Source organism: Cydia fagiglandana, chromosome 1, assembly GCF_963556715.1.
Source record: "Cydia fagiglandana chromosome 1, ilCydFagi1.1, whole genome shotgun sequence".
Taxonomy (NCBI): Eukaryota; Metazoa; Arthropoda; class Insecta; order Lepidoptera; family Tortricidae; genus Cydia; species Cydia fagiglandana.
Window position 1 is genome coordinate 13919724 of NC_085932.1, and position 19360 is coordinate 13939083.

Genomic DNA, 19360 nt, shown 5'->3' on the forward strand with positions numbered 1-19360 from the left:
GTGAGAAAGTGTAAAATATTCTTTTTCACAGATAGGTACGGAACCCCCATTTAATAAACAATAAAAAAATCTCTCACACATAACATTAATCACATTATCAAATCCTAGTCCATTGTTGTTAGTGCTAGCAAGCATGTAGAATTGTGATTAATTCGTTTCGCACGCTGCAATTCATCAACAGAACAGATGGTGGGTGCAACAATCGGTCGCCCACGCACTTAGTTGAAACAATGAACCTCTAAATGCTTGCCTTATTAGGAGACGGACTACGAGTCAATCCGCTTATCTTATATCTAGTTACTGCAGAGTAGTTACTAGTAATATTCAGCTAAGCACCAGAAACGGTTAAAACGGAACTGTTGATGGATAGTCCAACTTGATCCGAAGAAAGTATATTATGCTATAAAGTAATATACATACATTTATGTAAAGTTGCAAAGCAATATACTTATACATACTTAGTAGGAAAGTGAAGTTCAAGACCGAGTCTTGACGTGTCTGTTGGAGTTTCATTGCGATAAATGATTTGCACAGATTTAAATAATAAAATAACTTCTTTTTTTTCGTTTGAGTATAATTTATGTAATATGTATAAATATACATATGTAGTATGAATAAATTTAGGAATATAAATATATTCCTACATTTTATTTTATCGTAAACTGTTAATGTTATGGCAACACTAAATAAAGCGCAGTATACCTGCTTAAATACACACACTTTATACACCTCTAAAATACTGTAATATAGTTTCGTAATGCTTTCTGCCCGTTTCAGAAATTCTAATAGACGTCTAGCTGTTGTAGAGATTGTTGAAACATTGGACTCAACTGACATTGAAAAGTTGAGACAATTGAATAGCGGCTGTAATAATATGGATTAGTCACAATTGGGTGATGGCTGACGGACTTGCGACAATTCATCTCTGTTAACAATGGCATTGCTTGGCCAGTCCTCAGTCAATCACCATTCAGAATAAGCAAAGAATGTATATTCGACAAACCGTTGAGATCATATTGAAAGTGCATACCTACTTTATTAATGAATTACATTCATACGGTGTGTATGTAATTTTGCAGCTATGTGTAGTTTGTACTGTGATACGGTTTAGTTTCTTGCATAGTTATTTGGGCGGAGCGCGGGCGCACGCTCGGCTGTTCACAGGTATGCGCTGTTCCGTATGCGTGAGCTACTTGCAACGAAGTATACAAACGGTATTCGGTATTCATATTTCATTATCACACATCGCATGATTAATGCATTCTTTTCTATTGAAAACTATTTATATTTTAGCTGTTGTTTACCAACTCTCCATATAGTTTTAATATAAAAAGTGCCCAGTTTAAGAGTTCTTGAGTGTGTGTAGAAAAATATTTTTTTTTTATGGATAGCGTAACAGATGTAGTCACAAGACTCTCTGGAGCTATTTACTCGTATTTCTGTTTACAAATTAGCAATACCTACCTAATGTCGTCATGGTAGATTAGGTACCAACATTGCCTTCTCGAAACTGTAATCTAAGCTTTCCCTTATTACTGTATATTCTGTTTACTTAGTTATTTGCTGTTTTTATCCGTTTTGAAAATGAACCTTGTCCGAGCGGACAAGACGGAGAGTGAAAGCTCGTAACGCTCGATTGGATCACGTTGCTCCTTCTTTTATTTTGCCTTGCAAGTGTCAACTGTTTGCCAACAAATTATCGCCAATTTCACCACAGTTTCGCTACTTATTTCTTCTCGGTTAACTATTATCTACCAATAACAGACAAATTATGCGTATATGTAGATCTATGTACTATTATTGAACCTTGCCTATTCGAAGTCAAGTATACTATTTTGTTTAATTAAACGGGAGAGCGAGGTCATCGAGTGGATCCATTATGTGGATTCTGGTTAAGTTTATTGCATTTTCACTTTGGCACAAGGGTCGACTCGTACAAATCAGGTTTGCTTACTATTGCTATTTTCTCGATAAGACCGCCGACAGGGTCGTTTGTTTTCTTATAATATATGTGATGTCATTCTGTGACGGAATAATGATTGTTCATGAGATCTGAAAAATTATGGGCAGCATAGTTTGAAATGACAACCACTTTAACGATTGGGTAGTAGTATAGGTCCAAAACAGACAGCGGATCAGGCTCTGGAACCTTTTCAGAAGACCTGAACATGTCAATCACCACTCCGCTAGGAGCCCATAACTCGGTATTCCAGGCTGAGTGCATGGGCATCATTAACGCGGCGGCTGCCATCACTGCAAGGAAGGTAGTAGGATCCTCCATCCGCATACTCTCCGACAGCAGAGCAGTCTTAATGGCCCTAAAAAGCCATATAGTCACATCCAAACTTATACACGAATGCCACGAACGACTAATGGAGGTATGTCAGAACAATAAGATCACCTCACAATGGATCAAAGGACACAGTGGATCCCGAGGTAACGACGCCGCGGACGAGCTCGCCAGACAAGGATCGGGTGCGGGGGCGATAGGCCCGGAACCGATTCTCCCGATACCGTTTAGTAAGGTACGCTCAATGCTGCTGGCACGTACAGGGAAACTACACACAGAACACTGGCTAAACCAAACTGGATGCAGACAGGCCAAGCAGGCCATGCCTAGCATGAACGGTAAGCTCACAAGGGCGCTCCTTCAACTAGGAAAGGTTCGACAGTATGGTAACCAGTGTCATAACAGGTCATGGACTTTTTAACAAACATCTTTTTATAACAGGTGTCACAGATAGTCCCCTATGCCGTGGATGCATGGAGGAAGAAGAAACAGCCTCTCACGTGGTGTTGGAATGCAGCGGATTGGCCCCATACAGGGCAAAACATCTCGGATCCCCGAGTGACCTCCCCGAGGTCCTACTCAACATCAAAGGTTTGATAGGATTCCTCGAGGAGCTGGGCTGGCAAGACTAGCCCACCCCCTATCACGCAAAATAGGCGCAAGACGTCGAGTTGCGGAAAATCGCCCGAGCTACAATACAATACAATGGGTAGTATCATCTCTAAAGGGGCCCACTGATTAACAGTCCGCCGGACGGTATCGGCCTGTCAGTTGTTCGGAACTGTCAAAATGTTGTTCTGTCAGGCCGATACCGTCCGGCGGACTGTTAATCAGTGGGGCCCTTAACCCCTAATCATAAGTGATTTTTCCACGGCCACGCCCGGTTAATATCTCAAATTGTATAGTAATTGCACTAGTTAAGTTTTTGTCCCGATCTCGAAGTTTCATTACACGATTTTTTGCATTGGCATGGTCGAATATAATACGTTTCCTATTTTTTGTGCGGCAATTTATAGACTGTTGTTGGAGCCGTCACGCTCGCGAACCGTCATGTACATAATATGTTTGTTGTTAGTAACCTCGAGCAAATGTTTCAACTCTTTTGTAAATGAAGCTAGATTCTGTTATTGATTGATTGGCAAGACTAGCCTCAAAGGAAAGGCAAACTTTACCTAGTCACAAAATTGCCTAGATTGATCAATTGAACCATTATCATTACATTAAAATCATGCGGCGAATTCAGCGAACTAGAGTCGGACAAAGCTAACTCTACATGGCATTTGCTATGACAAAGTGTGCAAATGTCATCATCATAAATGTTAAATTTCTGTGAAAAATGACGTTTATATATGCACTTCCACACACTGAGAGAAAAATCATTAGTAAACTAAACCAGGAATTAAAAAAACAGTTCTGTACTGGGGGAAAAAATGAAGTTTAGTAATAATTATAGACGTTTCCCTATTTCTGTAAAGTTTATTTATTTCTACAAACAGCTCAGTAATCCTAAATCTAATTTCAACAAACAGATAATAGAAATTGCAAGAACTAATAGAAATTGCAAAAGTCAATTTGTTCCTATTAGTTAACCCTCCTTGTCCCCGGATTAAGTTTATTTTTGTAATTCTAAGTGTGTTTTTGTTATCCTTTTCTCTCAGTGCACTTTGTCAAAGTCGGTGCAGAGTTACTTTAGACTGACTATCTAATTCGCACGTGTAATATTCGTCCAGTCGATTTCGCAATTATAACTTGACATACTACAGCGAATGCTTGCGAAATGCACTATCCACAGAATTAAACCAAGTACTGCATGACTAAGCAAATATTAGAACTTTCTGTGTGATTCGATAATTGTTTATAAATGAAATATTTGATTCGAATAACTTCCAAGACGTATTGATACGCGTTTCTTAAGTCATTTTAATCATTACTCCATTCGGTGCAGTTGTGGTCTTTCAATATCTTATATTAAAATCCTTATGCAAAGAATAAGTGAGTGAAATCCGAAATCACTAATGATATCGACATTGTAAGCCATCATTATACGATCAATTTGTACTGCTATTCATGGCAAGTGGAAGCTGCTAATTAGAAAGATTTACCCATACAAGGCGGTGCGACTGCGACTCTCTCGGCGGTAGAAACTAAATCAAACCCGACATTCAAACTACAAGTGATATGTGCTGCATTGATTATGTACAATTCCTACCTATTTCAAAATACGTCCTATAGTCCGTGCATTTGTCTTTTTGGGGTTGCTAAATATTTAAAATTAGTTCAACAATGGTTGTAAAAAATTGGTTATCACAAATTGGATCATTACCGAATTAAATTATTCTTAGAACAAAAAAGAAAAATCTTTATTTATTGATATGTCAGATATGTGTATAAGTATAGGTAGGAATATCAAGTTAACAGGTCATAATAGTACGTATGTGCGAACAGCCTTATTTTCGTCAGAGTCAATAACTTTAAGTATCCCACTTAACCAAAATAAATACCTTTAGGTACGCGGCTCCGTATGTGGCTTCGCGTAGGTACGACATGCTAATTGGGACTAAAGTACATCGTGTAATTACTTAATAATACGTGTACGATTTACACGACCAAAGAGAACACGTTGCTCGTTGCCGACACATCCGATTTATTAGCACGCAGCTTAAAGAACTGTTATGACGCATATCTAGTGTTATGTGAAGACAATAGAACGGCTATTCACTACGATAAAACTATTTTAAATCAATATTGAATTTAAATAGAAAGTTTCAGTTTAGCATTAAGCGCATAACTAATGATCAAGACTCGCCAGATCAATAAAATATAGTCATTAAAGTTCTATTTCTAATTAATTCTCTCATGAGTGATCATGATTTAGCAACGTGTTTTCATAGGTAGGTAGGTATCATCAACATTTCAAGTCTCATAAATATCTATATGTTGGTGTATTATTAGTAACAATTTCGACTGTAATGTCTTAACACTTCCTAAAGGTTATCATTATTACTATCCGCCGTATACAACAATTACCTATTACCTATGCTTAATTAATGCTGAAGTAATATTATTAAATTATTATCAAAGCAGAACTTAGCTCATAATTCCAGCTACCTGTAGCAACGAAATTACCTTGGTCATTATTTAAGAGCATGGCTCTTCTCAGTGGAATATGCGCCATTTTCGCGGTCATCGACCAGGATCGGCGACTTTTTTTGCAATCAGTTAAAAATACCTATTTATCTATAATACAAATATTTTTACAATTATGAAACAAAACTAAGCGCAGCAGACAACAGATTTATTTCCGTGCGTGTTTCTGTCACCAATCAGATGATAGAGTCGAAAAGTGGTAGACCACTTTCTTGGCTGACCGTACACGTATATGTTGTACGAATAACTTGATGTCGGAGTTATAATAGGTGTTCATTTATGAGCCGGCACAGAGCAACTGGGCTATCTATCAAATATTGTTATTCGTATTATTTCGCATTAAATAGATTTTCTGCTATATCTTCAATATATTTATACAAATTGCAAATAGTTACAGTTAATATCAAAATACGAATAAAATTAATTTTTTATTCGGTAATTCCCGGTATCTAACAGTACGGAACCCTCCGTGCGCGAGTCCTACTAGTTTCTATTATTATTATTAAAGCTGTTTTATTGTAACCCTCCTTTTGAATCATAGGGTTTGACAGTCACTCACTGCTCTCACAAATCATTAAAGTATCATTAAGTTTCCCTGAGCACATTTTTGTAACATCCACACTCCACACGTACACAAAGAAGGTACCTATATTTTTGTTACGTGTTTGAAAACAAACAATACCTACAACGAAATAGCACGAGAGCTAATGTGACTTCAAATTAGCAGATCTTATACCACTTAGTGTTCGGCGACAATTAGCAACGGCCTTGCTGACGCAACTAAGAAAGTGAAACCATGAAATCACCTCCAAAACGTCACAACAAAATATCCGATTGTTCCGCAGCTTGTCAACACCCGGTAATCACCGAAACCTGCTTTCACGCTGCACAAACCACTTTTTGACTAATTATCCGTCTATTATCGAAAACTATAATTTTCTATTACAATTGTGGAAAATTCAAATGGTTGGTATGCAGGAAGCACGCCCATCCGGTTTGTTCCACGAACTTTCGCCGTCATACGATAGTTAGTAGTGTTAGTACACATAACCGAACAAACAGTGCAGTAGCAGCAAATGAAAAATATTTAACTACCGATAGTTTTGTTAGTACTGATTAGGGTTTGCAATCCGGATCCGAAATGTATGAAATTATCCGGATCTGGATCCGGATTCAATTCAATTCAATTTCAATTTCAATTTCTTTATTCATAACGTAAGTTACATGTCAGTTTTATTATACATATTTACATCTTATGTCTATTTTATATTAACAATAATAAGTGTCTTATTTCAATAATCATATATAACATTGTTTGTATTCATGAATTCATCAAATGAGTAAAACGCCTTATCTATTAAATATTCCTTTAGTTTTCTAATAAACATATTGTCCGATAATTCTGCTGACTTTAAATTATTTGGCAAACGATTATAAATTCTAGGACCTATGTACCACACACATTGTTCGGACTTTTTTAGTCTGTGCCGGTTAGGGAGGAGATTATTTCCATTTCGGAAGTTTGGACCACGCATTCTAAATTCATTAAGAGTCTTTCGAACTACCTTTGCCACTTCAAATATGTACAAACCTGGGACAGTCATGATCCTTAACTTCTGAAATAAGCTACGGGCAGGTGTGTCCCAGGGTACCCCAGCCATGATCCTAATTACCCTTTTTTGCATTATAAACACCCTTTGTCTGTCCGCTGCTAGTCCCCACATATCAATTCCGTACGTTACAATTGACTGAAAGTAAGCAAAGTATGCATTTCTGACACATTGCTCATCAAGCATTTTCCGCGGATCCGCGGATCTTTCCATACATTTCGGATCCGTCGTGCAAACCCTAGTACTGATATACACACTGTACTTTGAAGTCTTAATTAGTAACTACCTCCTGCTGGATAATAAAGGAACGCATATTTGAACAATGACTGTACCTGACATGAAACTCATTGATAACATAACAAAACCTTCTCCGTCACGTCAAGATTATTTTATCGATAATGATAAGGAGTGATACACCGCAAATTTCTATTCAAGTACGTAGTCCACTGTGGAAAACTCAGTTGTTTCAGTCGTGTTCGAAGGTTTATCTCGTTATTATTATCTTTGAAGTGCATTTGATTGGCATCGCTAATCTCCTGTATTTACTTAGTAAATTGCGAGTGAAACTGCTGGCGATTGCCGGTCTCTCTTTATGGCTCAATCGTGCCTGATTTATGAGCCGCCGAACGATTCGATAACATCCTCTCACAAATATTAACTTTCGTGTAATAAAATCAAGTTGAAAGGCGTAGTTAAAATCGTGATGTGTCAAATGTGTACCCGGGATATAAACAAGGTATTGTTCTTTTCTTTGCGCAGATAGCGAATTACGCGTTTCAGACTTGACTCGCAACACAATAGTTTCTGCAATAAGTTTCGACATTTCTGAACAATGTCAACAAGATATTTGAGACGGACAACAATTGTTATCTCTGGATTATTCCACTTATACTTTCGAGGATTCTCTCTATCAGTCTTATCTTGTCATATTTCACTTGAAACTGTTTAATCAAAGTGATCTTTGTTTATCCCAGTTTTAGTAAGCATACGCATTAAATAACGAATTGTAGACCTTTTTTTAGGAGCCTTTGTCTTTCGACAAAGGCTCCTACCAAGGAGGCTCTTACCACGCACGAAAGTGCGTGGTAAACGTATGATAAAACCCTGATCTATGTTTTACACAAATATTGTTTAGTCTATGATTTAGCATTTTGCAATACTTGCACCATCGAATCACAACAAGCACAATAGTCGTAAACGTAAAGGAAAACAAAACGCGGGTTGTCCGGGCACGCGCACTCAGGCTTGACGCAATTTCATGGTGGATGGAACACTGCGACATTACTGAGTTTCCTCCATGTACCACCAGCGGGGACTGATTGCTTGGAAATTATCAATTTCCATATTGTAACCGATTGCTTTACGCTATGAAGAGATATAGGTGACGGCATGACAATCTTTTTTCAGCATTTGGTATGTACTTTTCCGGTGTCTATTATTCACCTAAGGGCCCCCCCACATCTGGCGTCTTTCGAGCGTCGGCGTCTACAATTCTATGGCCGACGTCGACGCAACGTCGACGCAGCGTCGACGCAACTGCGTAGCGACGTCATTTTCCATAGCGCTGGACCGACGCCGACAGACGCCGACGCTCGAAAGACGCCAGATGTGGGGGGGCCCTAACGGCTCATACGCAATGACACACTTTTCGCACTTGCAATAAAATGTATTATTATTCCATGGCTACTACCTGCATAACTTGCATTCAATCTATGTGCGTGTAGTAATGTAAAGGCTCCTCTTCACGTTGGGCCAGCGCCAACGCCAACGAGGGACGCGTTTATGCGTTAGAGGGAGCAAGTGATATTGCTATCTCATTCTACCGTATGGCTGCGTCCCTCGTTCGCGTTGGCGTTGGCCCAACGTGAAGAGGAGCCTTAAGTTTTCTACGATTAGGTAAAGCTACACAGAGATTCCAGAGAGCCAGCATGGTGCTATTTTAGATTCGATTTAAAGTCTTGTAAATATTTATACAACGCTCCATGTGTGTAGTTTAGATATAACTTGTTTGAACTATTATTCCTTGGTTTCCAGACGGGCGGCGGAGACAGCGCCAGCGGCGGCTCGGGCGGGTCGGGCATGGAATGCATGCAGCTGCGCTCCCAGCCGGAACCCTTCCACTACCTCATCTCGGAGCAGGCTAAGTCTCTCGTTGCCCTACAGGTAACTTTACTTATATTCATGTGTATATCACATTTACAAACTTCTACCTTCTACTAGTTCCTTTGACCGGCGACTCTGTCAATATCAATATATGACTATTTAGTATCACTTTTTTGACCTTTTAAAAAACTTAGCATCTAGCAGTTTCTAAAATAACCAAAAGTCCTTGAAATCGCTTGTATTTTTTTTTTTAGGTAAGCGCAACATCTAAGCTCTTTGCTTGAACGTGAAACTTTGACTTTGGTCTTTACTATGGGGTCAACCCCGAAATCGCGCAAAAAAATATATCCTGCCAAAGAAAATAGGCCAGCCAAAATGTATGAAACGGGCAATTTTTTTCGCGATTTCAAGGTTGGTCTCATAATAAAAGTTGCTCAGTATAATCCCAAAACCTCCCTGGCATTTTTTAGCCATCCTGTATGCATGATATAAATATTTTTAAATAAATAAATAAATAAATTTGGCTTTACCATTGACGAAAGAGGGTAAACTCGGTTAAATCAACATAAGATACCTAAATTGTTGCATTACGTTGCTTATACTCTCATTATTAAGGTGGCCACTGACGAGCCTTCCAACAGTCCAAATTGCGTGGCTGCAATCCAAAATCGGTCCGTGAATGTCAAAAACGTACAATGTTTAATATTAGGATGCCGTCCATTTGGATGAAACCATTGTAACGGCATCCATTTGGAAGGCTCGTCAGTGGCCTGCTTTAGAACTTGGGATAGTCATCTGCAATGTGGTATTTATGGATCATTTCCATGACCAATCACTATCAACTGATTATTCCAGTAGTTCAGTTCGTGCAAATCAAACTAGAATCGTTTGAAATGTAACTATCAATTGACGAACGATTTGGACCACCTGCCTAGTCCAATTGATTCACGATGAATTCGATGGACTCTCTTATACGACTCACATTACTTTGAGGCACGGAAAATTAATTTGTTAGAAGAAAAAGGTTTCACTACACGTAGAGGCAGAGGACTACACGTCTAAGGAAAAACATCAACGATCAACATTATGAATCTGTTTTATTTACGAGGAAGCTATATTTTATTTATATAAAGGCCGGTTCACACCGGGTGCGTGTGTAACGTGTCCGTGCGTGTGTCCATGCACACGCATTCGGTGTGCGCTGGCCTTAAGCTCATCTTGAATATTGACTTCGAATTGATTGCATTAAATATGCAAAAATCCTCTGGAAAATTCATAATGCCCTAAAATTCTGTTTGAGAGTTAGGTACCTATTAGGAAATTAGTAGGCCATAGACAAAATGTATAAGGCGGGTAATGGCCCATAATTATTCACTTGAAGTACAATTGACAATGTATTATCGGATGATTTATCTTTCTTGTTCGTTAGGGCCAATCCAAATTGAGTAGCTAAGAAATTTTGAACCGTGAGACTGAATGAGGGCTATTGTTTCTTTTGTTTAAACACGTCGAAATGATGGATTCGTAAACTACGTACGTATGGGCGTGAAAGTAGGTTTTTGTAAAAAATGGGTATAATGTATGTTACCAATTTCGACAAACCATAACCCAACTACTAATAGTATATACTTAATATAATCACATAACCCTCTCTCTTTGCTTGATTACAAAACAAAAATTAAAAGATCGTAGGATGGACCTTCATACTTATTTATTTAACATTAATAAATCATGTAGGTATCTACAATATAGGTACGATCATTAAGCGGAAGTTATTTTTTGATAACTTATTTATTTGTGTATGTACAATAAATATTCGTTTTACAGGAACTCCAGAATGAGGTCGGAGCTTTGCTCGAGTTCCGCGATCTCGTCATCGAGACATTCCCGAATCTTCGGTCGAAGATGGCACCGTCGACTCCCGCCAGTGGGACCCGCCGCGACTGGGAGCCCGGCGTGCGCGTGCGACGCAAGCTGGCCGGCGGCGGCGGCGACGCGACCCGCACCAAGCCGCAGCCCTCCGTCCAAGATTCCGGCTTCAGCACCGAGACCTCCTGCGGGAAAGACGCTCAATCATCATCCGCCTCCCGATCTCGCCCGCTCGAAGACGAGCTGTGGGCACTCCTGGACGTCATACAAAGGAAAGGCGTCAGATTACGGGACGAAGCGGAGTTGCTACGAGGCGAGCTCGACGAAAGACCCTCGGGCGATACGGCGGAGGAATCGTTCGCGAGAGCGCTGTCGGGCTGCGGAGAGTGTTCGGACGTGAGACGACTGCGCAGCGAAAGAGATGCGTTGCTCACCAGAGCGGCCCAGCTGGAGGCCGAGGCGGCCGCCACGCCGCCGCGCGCGGCCTCGTCGCCGCTGGGCCGGCTGGACCGCGCGCTGGACACGCCGCCGCGGCCCCCGCGTGTGCCCACGCCGGATTCCAAGAAGTTCGCGGCGATTCTCCAAGAGAGCAATCCCGTGGAACTTCAAAGACAACTCCTTAGCTCCACCGTACAGAATCAGGTAATAAGGTCTGCTTTCTTACGTAGTTTGACATTTAGCTTTAGGCCTGAGTTACACTTGTAAGTTTTACTTACGTAAGTAGGGACAAAGCTATTTGTTAGAATGAGATAACGATATTCATCTCTCATTCTGTAGTATAGCCGTGTCCCTACTTACGTAAGTAAAACTTACAAGTGTAACTCAGGCCTTATGATTATGAGTAGGTTTTACCTATAACTTTTACGCTTGGTGAAAACTCAATGTTCCATCCGCAGTTACTTATACTTCTCCAGAATAAAGTCTGTATTCGCGCAACACGTAAAATGTTCCTAAACTACTATAAGGTAAAGGCACCAGTGCTCAGCCATGCACCAGTAGTCAGCCTTTCTTGCCTATTTTTGGCTGTAAATAATATTTTTTTCCTAATTTTATAATAAATGTGAAAACTAGGTAATATTATAGATTGATAAGCTATTCATTGAAAAATACCTTAATTTTTAAACGAATACTCTACGATGACTCTACGACTCCACAAAAAAATTTCAAAGTGGTGGTGTCTTCTGACATGAAAGGTTAAGAGATATGCGCCTATTTTTTTGGAATGTCACATGGTATTTTGATAAGACGATAGCAGCCGAATTGTGATTTATTTTTAAACGAAAAAGGACTGCTTCGCCTTCAATTAATACCTAAACTATCTGAAAAACGTAAAAGATTAATATTAATCCATGTGGAAGTAACATTTTTATGGCGGCTGACTATTGGAAACTACTTTTTTGTACAAAATCCAACAGTCAGCCTCCCCTGGCTGACTACTGGGTTTGAAGCAGTAATTTTAAAAAGGTCGTAAACCCAGAAGTCAGCCGGGGGAGGCTGACCATAGGATTTAGGATTTGTTATCATTTTAAAATGAAGTGTAAGTCGTTAAATCAAGCCCCTTTAAAAAATTACGTTATTATGAATTTATTTGATTGAAATACATTAAATACCCAGTAGTCAGCCTGTGGCTGACCACTGGACAATAAGCTCACTCTATTCAAACCCACTAATCAGCCATTAGAATGGGATGGCTGGGCACTGGGTAACTAAAGGCTGTGTATTGGTATACAGGGGGCTGATTACTGGCAAAAATGCCCTTTTATTATATTTAATTAAATATTTCTAAAAGTTGAATTCAACTAAGTTTTATTCTTTACAAAAAATAAACTTTATTAAATTTTTGCAATGATAATACCTATTGGTCCATAAGTGTGCAAATTATACGATCTTGAACATAGAAATATTCTTTATAAGGCTGACTACTGGTGCTTTTACCCTATAAATGTAATAAAGGGAGTTGAGCGAGCGAGGAAAGAAGATGCGTTAATTAGGAGGAACAACGTGATACGTAACTTTCCGATGTGAAACATCGGTTTTGTAGATGAGAGTGAGAATTCTGTAATGTAGAGCAATTGTGTTTTTGTAATTTCAATAAAATATCCAAAAAGAAGTTCTAAAACGACGACATGCTTGGTAAAAAAATAGGCATTGCCCTGTTTTGTTTTTTTTTTTCGTAAAAACCCTTTCGTATTCGATGACCAGTCAACAATAAAGACATTCAAAAAACAGTAGGTAACTTGTTTCTCATGATGGCATCTTTTTTACTGTCCAAAATCTGAATGTCTCCGAGCTTCTAGGTTTCACGTTCAGCGTTTGCATAATAGGTAATTTTGTTAAAAAACCTCGATTTAGCGGCGGTTTCGTCGGTAAGTCGGCCAACCTCGTTAATTGCAGAACTACTTAGGTAGTGAGGTAACAGAGTACGTGCGAACTGTGATGTTTGTCGCGCTGCTCCGCGCCACTGGCACAGAATAAATAATCATACTACCGTACACTTCCTATTTCTACAAAAACGAAGTTTGACAGCGATTCAGGGACGAATCATGTTGTCCCTTTCTAATGTAGGTAAGGCACTATACCTTTAAGTTTAGTGGCTTTAGTACAGTAACACTATTACCTAATAAAGTACCTAATAATTGCTCGTTGCAACGCTCAGCCGAACGGAGCCGAGAGCAACCGAAAGGTCACCCCATTGACACATTAGCGGTCATTGTTTCACCGAAAAGCTTGTGGTAAAAGTCATAAACTGATATTACGTACTTAAGTTCCCTACAGGTACCTACTCATTGGTACGAGCTAAGGTTTGAACCCATACCCATAACCTTTGGATTGAAAGCCGGACCGGACGTCAGAGCGACCCTCCTTTCCAGTTGTCTGTTGAATGTGTTTGAAAAGTTTACTAGTTGCAGTTTTTTTACACGCTTGTATTGCTGATTGTACATTTGGATGAAATAAATATGTATTACAAACATTTTCAAACGAAACAACTCGAAACCGTACTTACAATAAATATGAACATTGCCATTTAAGGACTTAAATGTCTGTAGTAATAGGCCAATCCGGAAAACCTTTGCTTATTCTTTTTGTGGCACTCAAACGGAAATACTCTAAACATAAATAATTATGATGAGTTCGTAGCTAGCACCAACACCAGCCAATTTACCATTGACTAAACACTTCTGTCACGAACAGGAAACAAAAGTCAAGGGTACTTGCTGATTTCACAGCTTCCGCACTGCGACGGATCTTTGGACACCTAATTTTTGTATAGAATCTTGATGAAATTGTCGTAAACCGACAACGCTGCGGTGGGGACATCATAAATTTGTGTCATTTGTGTCATGCGGCTAACGAGGGCCCGTCAAATGACGTAAGAATTAGATTTCGGCAAATTACACGAAAGAATAAAAACGAACTAATGGAGTGTGGCGGCAGGCCAACCGTATAGAAAAAAGAGAATAAGAATTTCGTATTTAACTAGTCTCTTTGTTGACCGTAATGGCTTTTTGCAATACCTATACGTATTCGTCCTTGAGGTGAATAATAAAATAAGTCGCTTCTTCTTAGCGGAGTTAGCTTTTATTGTTTTTTAAATATTCGCGACCGTCTTAATAGCCTAGTTACGAGTATATATCATTAAATTTCATTAATGCCATAGTATATGTACACAAAACCATTTAGAGCCCCGTTTATTCTAAAATTATTTATTTATTTCCTTTATTCAAATAGGGTCTTAGGTTAGGATTTTACAATGTGAGTATAAAAGTAAAATATAAAAACACTTACAAAACATTACAAAAATATATAAACACATTATAAAAAACCTAACCTAGGGTGCCGCCGGCAGCGGGGCAGGGTCCAAGCTGCCGGTGGTCAGGGCCGCAGAGTGAGGAATCGACGTACTATACGCGCCGTGTCCAAAATTACCGCCTTCTGCATCTTATTTATTTCATTATTATTATTATGATGATGAGGTCAGCTCGAGATCCGAGATCTTCGTAAACGCTTCTTATTGCGGCGTCAGAGAGCCTACCGCGGACATGGATATTTCGTTATCTGCCTCTATACCTACTCTTTCATATGTTGACTATGAGTCCTCTTGATTCGGTCAAATTGTGTTTTTTGAAAAACTAATTATAGCCAGCATTCTATGAATGTAGTATGATACCTTTGGGTATGGTGCTTTACGCACACTAGCGTCCCTCCCCCTCCCCCTGACGCAACCCCCCCTTTTAGCTTGAAATATGTCCCGGTTTACGGTTTTTTTTTTATTTTTGAGAAAAGTATTAGAGTGAGGAAAAAAGTGTCAAGGCAAGAAATGTTCCCTATTAAATTCTTAACAAAAAAGGTTATATTTTTTTTTTGATACGACGCACCATATTGATGTTTTAGCTAGATGAACTTCGACAAAATTTTACCGTTGAAAAACTTGTTGAAGTTCAATATAACATAGTACGTGACAGTACTGAAAGAAATCTTCACGAAGAATAAGCTTGCAAGCTTATTCTCCGTATTAGTTTTATTTCAGTACTATCACGTACTAACTTATATTGAACTTCAACAAGTTAATACATGAATATGGTGAGTCTTACCAAAAAGTTGTATATAACCTTTTTTGTTTAAAATTTATTAAGGATTATTTCTTAGCTTGACACTTTTTCCCTAACTCTAATACTTTTCTCAAAAACAAAAAAAAACCGTAAACCGGGACATATTTCAAGCTAAAAGGGGGGGTTGCGTCAGGGGGAGGGGGAGGGACGCTAGTGTGCGTAAAGCACCATACCCAAAGGTATCATACTACATTCATTGAATGCTGGCTATAATTTGTTTTTCTTGCCCATACATTAGAATATAATTTAACCGAATCATCTGTTCAGTGTTTAGTCTGAGAGTGAAAAGCGTTGAGTGAGATTCTGGGTATATACCAGGTGTGGCCTGTAATAGTTACGAGCAAAAAATTAAACTGTAGAATATAATGCCGCGCGCTTCGAGATTTTCACAATAAATTATACACAATCAGGCTATTGATTTATAAATTAAAAATATTACGTCCATTGAAATATTTTGTTGTTGATGTTCCAGGTGTTACGCGAATGGATGAGCCGCGCTGTAAAGCAGCGCGCGACATTACTCGAGCGGCTGGAGCAGGCGCGCGATCTAAACGAAGACCTCAAATTTCGGGTAAGATAGCTTATATCTTGGTCCATTTAAGGCGCAAAGCGTTCAGCCAGTAGTTTTTTTAGATTACCAAATACGGTTACCAAAACATATGAGTTGCAATATTGAGGCCTTTCTATACAAGTGGCTGATGTAGCCGATGAACATTGCGGGCATGTGAGCACACTATTATCATAGTTATAAGACTATAAGGTATTGCCGCAGGTGGTCTTGCTTTTATTCTATCACGCTTGGCATCAAGCTCTAACCGCCGCCGAGATTCAAAATTGCTTATCTTGGTATTTAGTGCATCCCGCCATTCCGTACGCACGGTGCTGCTCCCATCTTTGTACCTGAGCAAATGGCTGCCCTGTTTCCGCTTGCCCTCCTCAAGCTCAGAATAAAAAATGTGCTTAGCCACACGCTGGTCATAGCCTATGACCAGCGTATGGCTTGCCTTTGACTCATAGGCGGACTTCGGTCACGGATACCTCGGATTCTGACGTATTGTGACCAATAACGATCGTTAATATTTAATGAGTTGCTAGAATTCTTAAATTTCTATGTGGTTTCGATAATAAGATAAAGCCCATTTAAAATTAACAAAATTAATGAGGTTTACTTTTCCATTATTGTAGCGAGTTAATTTATTGATCTCATATTGTACCTGTAATATGTTCAAGGTCTCCTCGCCTCGTAGTATTTAGGTATAGTACCTACGTACAAAGGTTCACCTTGCCGTCTCTATTCATGCGCTTGAATAGACAAAGTCCTTGAAACCTATGTAAAAACATCTACCTGTTAAAAATTAAATAAGAGCGCTTTTTTACTTAGAGTAGATACTTGTAGACGTTATTCATTATTTATGATGTCTAAGTATATCAATATAGTCTTGTACATCTTGTTTCAAGTACGTGATGAATTACACAATGCACTAATCACGAGTGGTAAAAAAATCGGCCAAGTGCGTGCCGGGCCAGTCATTATGGAGGGTTCCGTACCTTCATAATAGAAAGAGCCATACAACTCATACAAGCAAATGAACGTATCATCGCTGTATTTATCTGGTTTCAACAAGATCATTTTTTTGTCAAGACTCTTTAATGGCTTAACTTTATTTTCAATTTTTTTGCACGTACGGTTCAAAACTTAGACTTTCGTAGCAATTATTTCTGAAAGATATCACTTAATGAAAAAACGTTTGTAGCAACCTTCATATTACTTTTAAAGACCTGTCAAATGATGTGCGACATGCTGATTATGTTTTTTGCATTGCAGTTAGAAGAGAAGAGCGTCGAATTAGACAGTGCAAAAAGTCGCGTGCGGCAGTTGGAGGGAGAGAGGGAGGTCTCTAGGACGCCGCCGTCGCCCGCGCCGGCTCCGCCCGCCACGCCCACCACGCCGCTGAGCCGGCTCGGGCTCGGGCTCGGGCGCGGCCGCGCCAGCCCGGAGCGGCGCTCGCACAGCAGCATGCGCGACATGCAGCCGCTGCCCATGCCGGAGCAGGAGCCGCGCTCCACGCCGGACACGCCGCGGCGGCGGCCGTCGCGCATCCCGCTGCACACGGCGCACAAGGGCGCGGCGCCGCGGCCGCCGTCGGCCGCGTCGGCGCGCTCGGGCGGCTCGCGCGGCCGCCCGTCGCTGCCGCCCGCGCCGCAGCCGCCCCAGCGCCGCCCGCAGCCGCCCCACGAGAACAAGGTGCGCGCCCTCCTGGAATACATGTTCCAATTCCAAAGATTCCGGCCGAAAGTTACCGATCCCAAACTAACCGTGTCGTGTTAAACCCACCGTGTGACAGTGCACCCAGTGACTCACTAATATCGCGTCCTGACCGTTCTCATGTTTCGGTTTTGGTTCTCAAGCCGCGGGCGAGCCGGGCGACGCGGGCGCAGCTTCGCCCTTCGTAGCTCACATGCCATTATGTCGATCGTAAGTTTTTGTTTTTCATTTCTTTCCTTTAGCTTCGGTTCCGTTTGACCCTGGTTTAACATTAAATTTTAAGTTGTAGTTTTATTATTTTAGTTTTGTTGTAGTTGTGACGGTCCCGAGTAGCCTGAGTAGCATGTTACTAACGATATCATATTCTGTAAAAGTGATTGCTTAAAATCGAGTCAGGGTTTTGATTATAACAAAATTGGTTATGGTTTGTTAAGTGATAACCCCCAGCATGTTGCATTAAATGTAAAATTAATCACGTGTAACAATAACGTTCTGATGCACGAGCACCTATAGGTAGGTGGCGCTAATTCTACAATGCATGATATTGATTTTGATGTCACTGAATATTGATGAGTTAATGTAATGTGTTATATAACTTTGTATACATTTTTTTATATTGTTAATGTTGCCATACAGAAGTAATTACTATTTTATTATGTAACATTTTTTGTAAAATCAAGAGTAGCGATTTTTGCTAACCTGCTAGAATCCTGAATCAACCAACCATTCCTAGCTCTTAAAATATAGAAACACGTAGTGGACCTTTCGTAGACCCCTTGTGACAGTTGTAATTGTAACCGATTCTATTCAATCGGACATTACACATGGTTCTAAATAGTTATTGTGACTCATTCTGAACATTTATTTTGTTTTAAATATGAAGTTAGCATATTATTAGCCACTTGTTGCTCTAATGTTTGTTCAAATTGTATATTTTACGAATAAACAAGTGAAGTGAAATATTATAACGTATTCGTAGTATAGATCTATTATAATTGTTGAAACAGTACTTGTAATTTTATTAATCCTTTGGACCGATGTATAGATAATTAGATAATTGTAAAGGACAATGGTAAGTGAAATAAGTTCATAATAATCACAAATCGGCCTTTGACGATACACTGTAGATTCACGTTTAGTCACTTTTTGTCAGTTTTGTTCTTTGGTTTAAGTTGTTATTTTTATTTTTATTACATTAGACATAGTGGCATAATGGCAGTTATTGGCAATCCACTACGTAAATTATGATCTAATTATCACATGGCTAATGCACTGACTGATGTTTCCGATCACATTTAGGGGAATCAAAGTAATGTTTGAAACGCTAATTTGTTAAAGTACCTAACACAACAAAAATCACATATAGAAAGCGAAGCATTTTAGTACGAACACGAATAAATATTATTGTATGAATATAATTGAATATTGTCGGGCTTTCTTTGCATGCTTTTAACAAAACTGAAAC

The 19360-nt window shown here is 39.5% G+C and overlaps 1 protein-coding gene across 1 annotated transcript in view; it reads left to right on the forward strand.

Annotated features, from left to right (window-relative positions):
- Positions 1–19360, forward strand: part of LOC134680142 (uncharacterized) — a 96567-nt gene that overhangs the window by 75348 nt on the left and 1859 nt on the right. The window contains exons 2-5 of the mRNA XM_063539241.1: positions 9082–9210; positions 10978–11661; positions 16102–16200; positions 17455–17955. Of these exons, the coding sequence (XP_063395311.1) occupies positions 9082–9210; positions 10978–11661; positions 16102–16200; positions 17455–17955 (1413 nt within the window). The remainder of the gene's footprint in view (positions 1–9081; positions 9211–10977; positions 11662–16101; positions 16201–17454; positions 17956–19360) is intronic.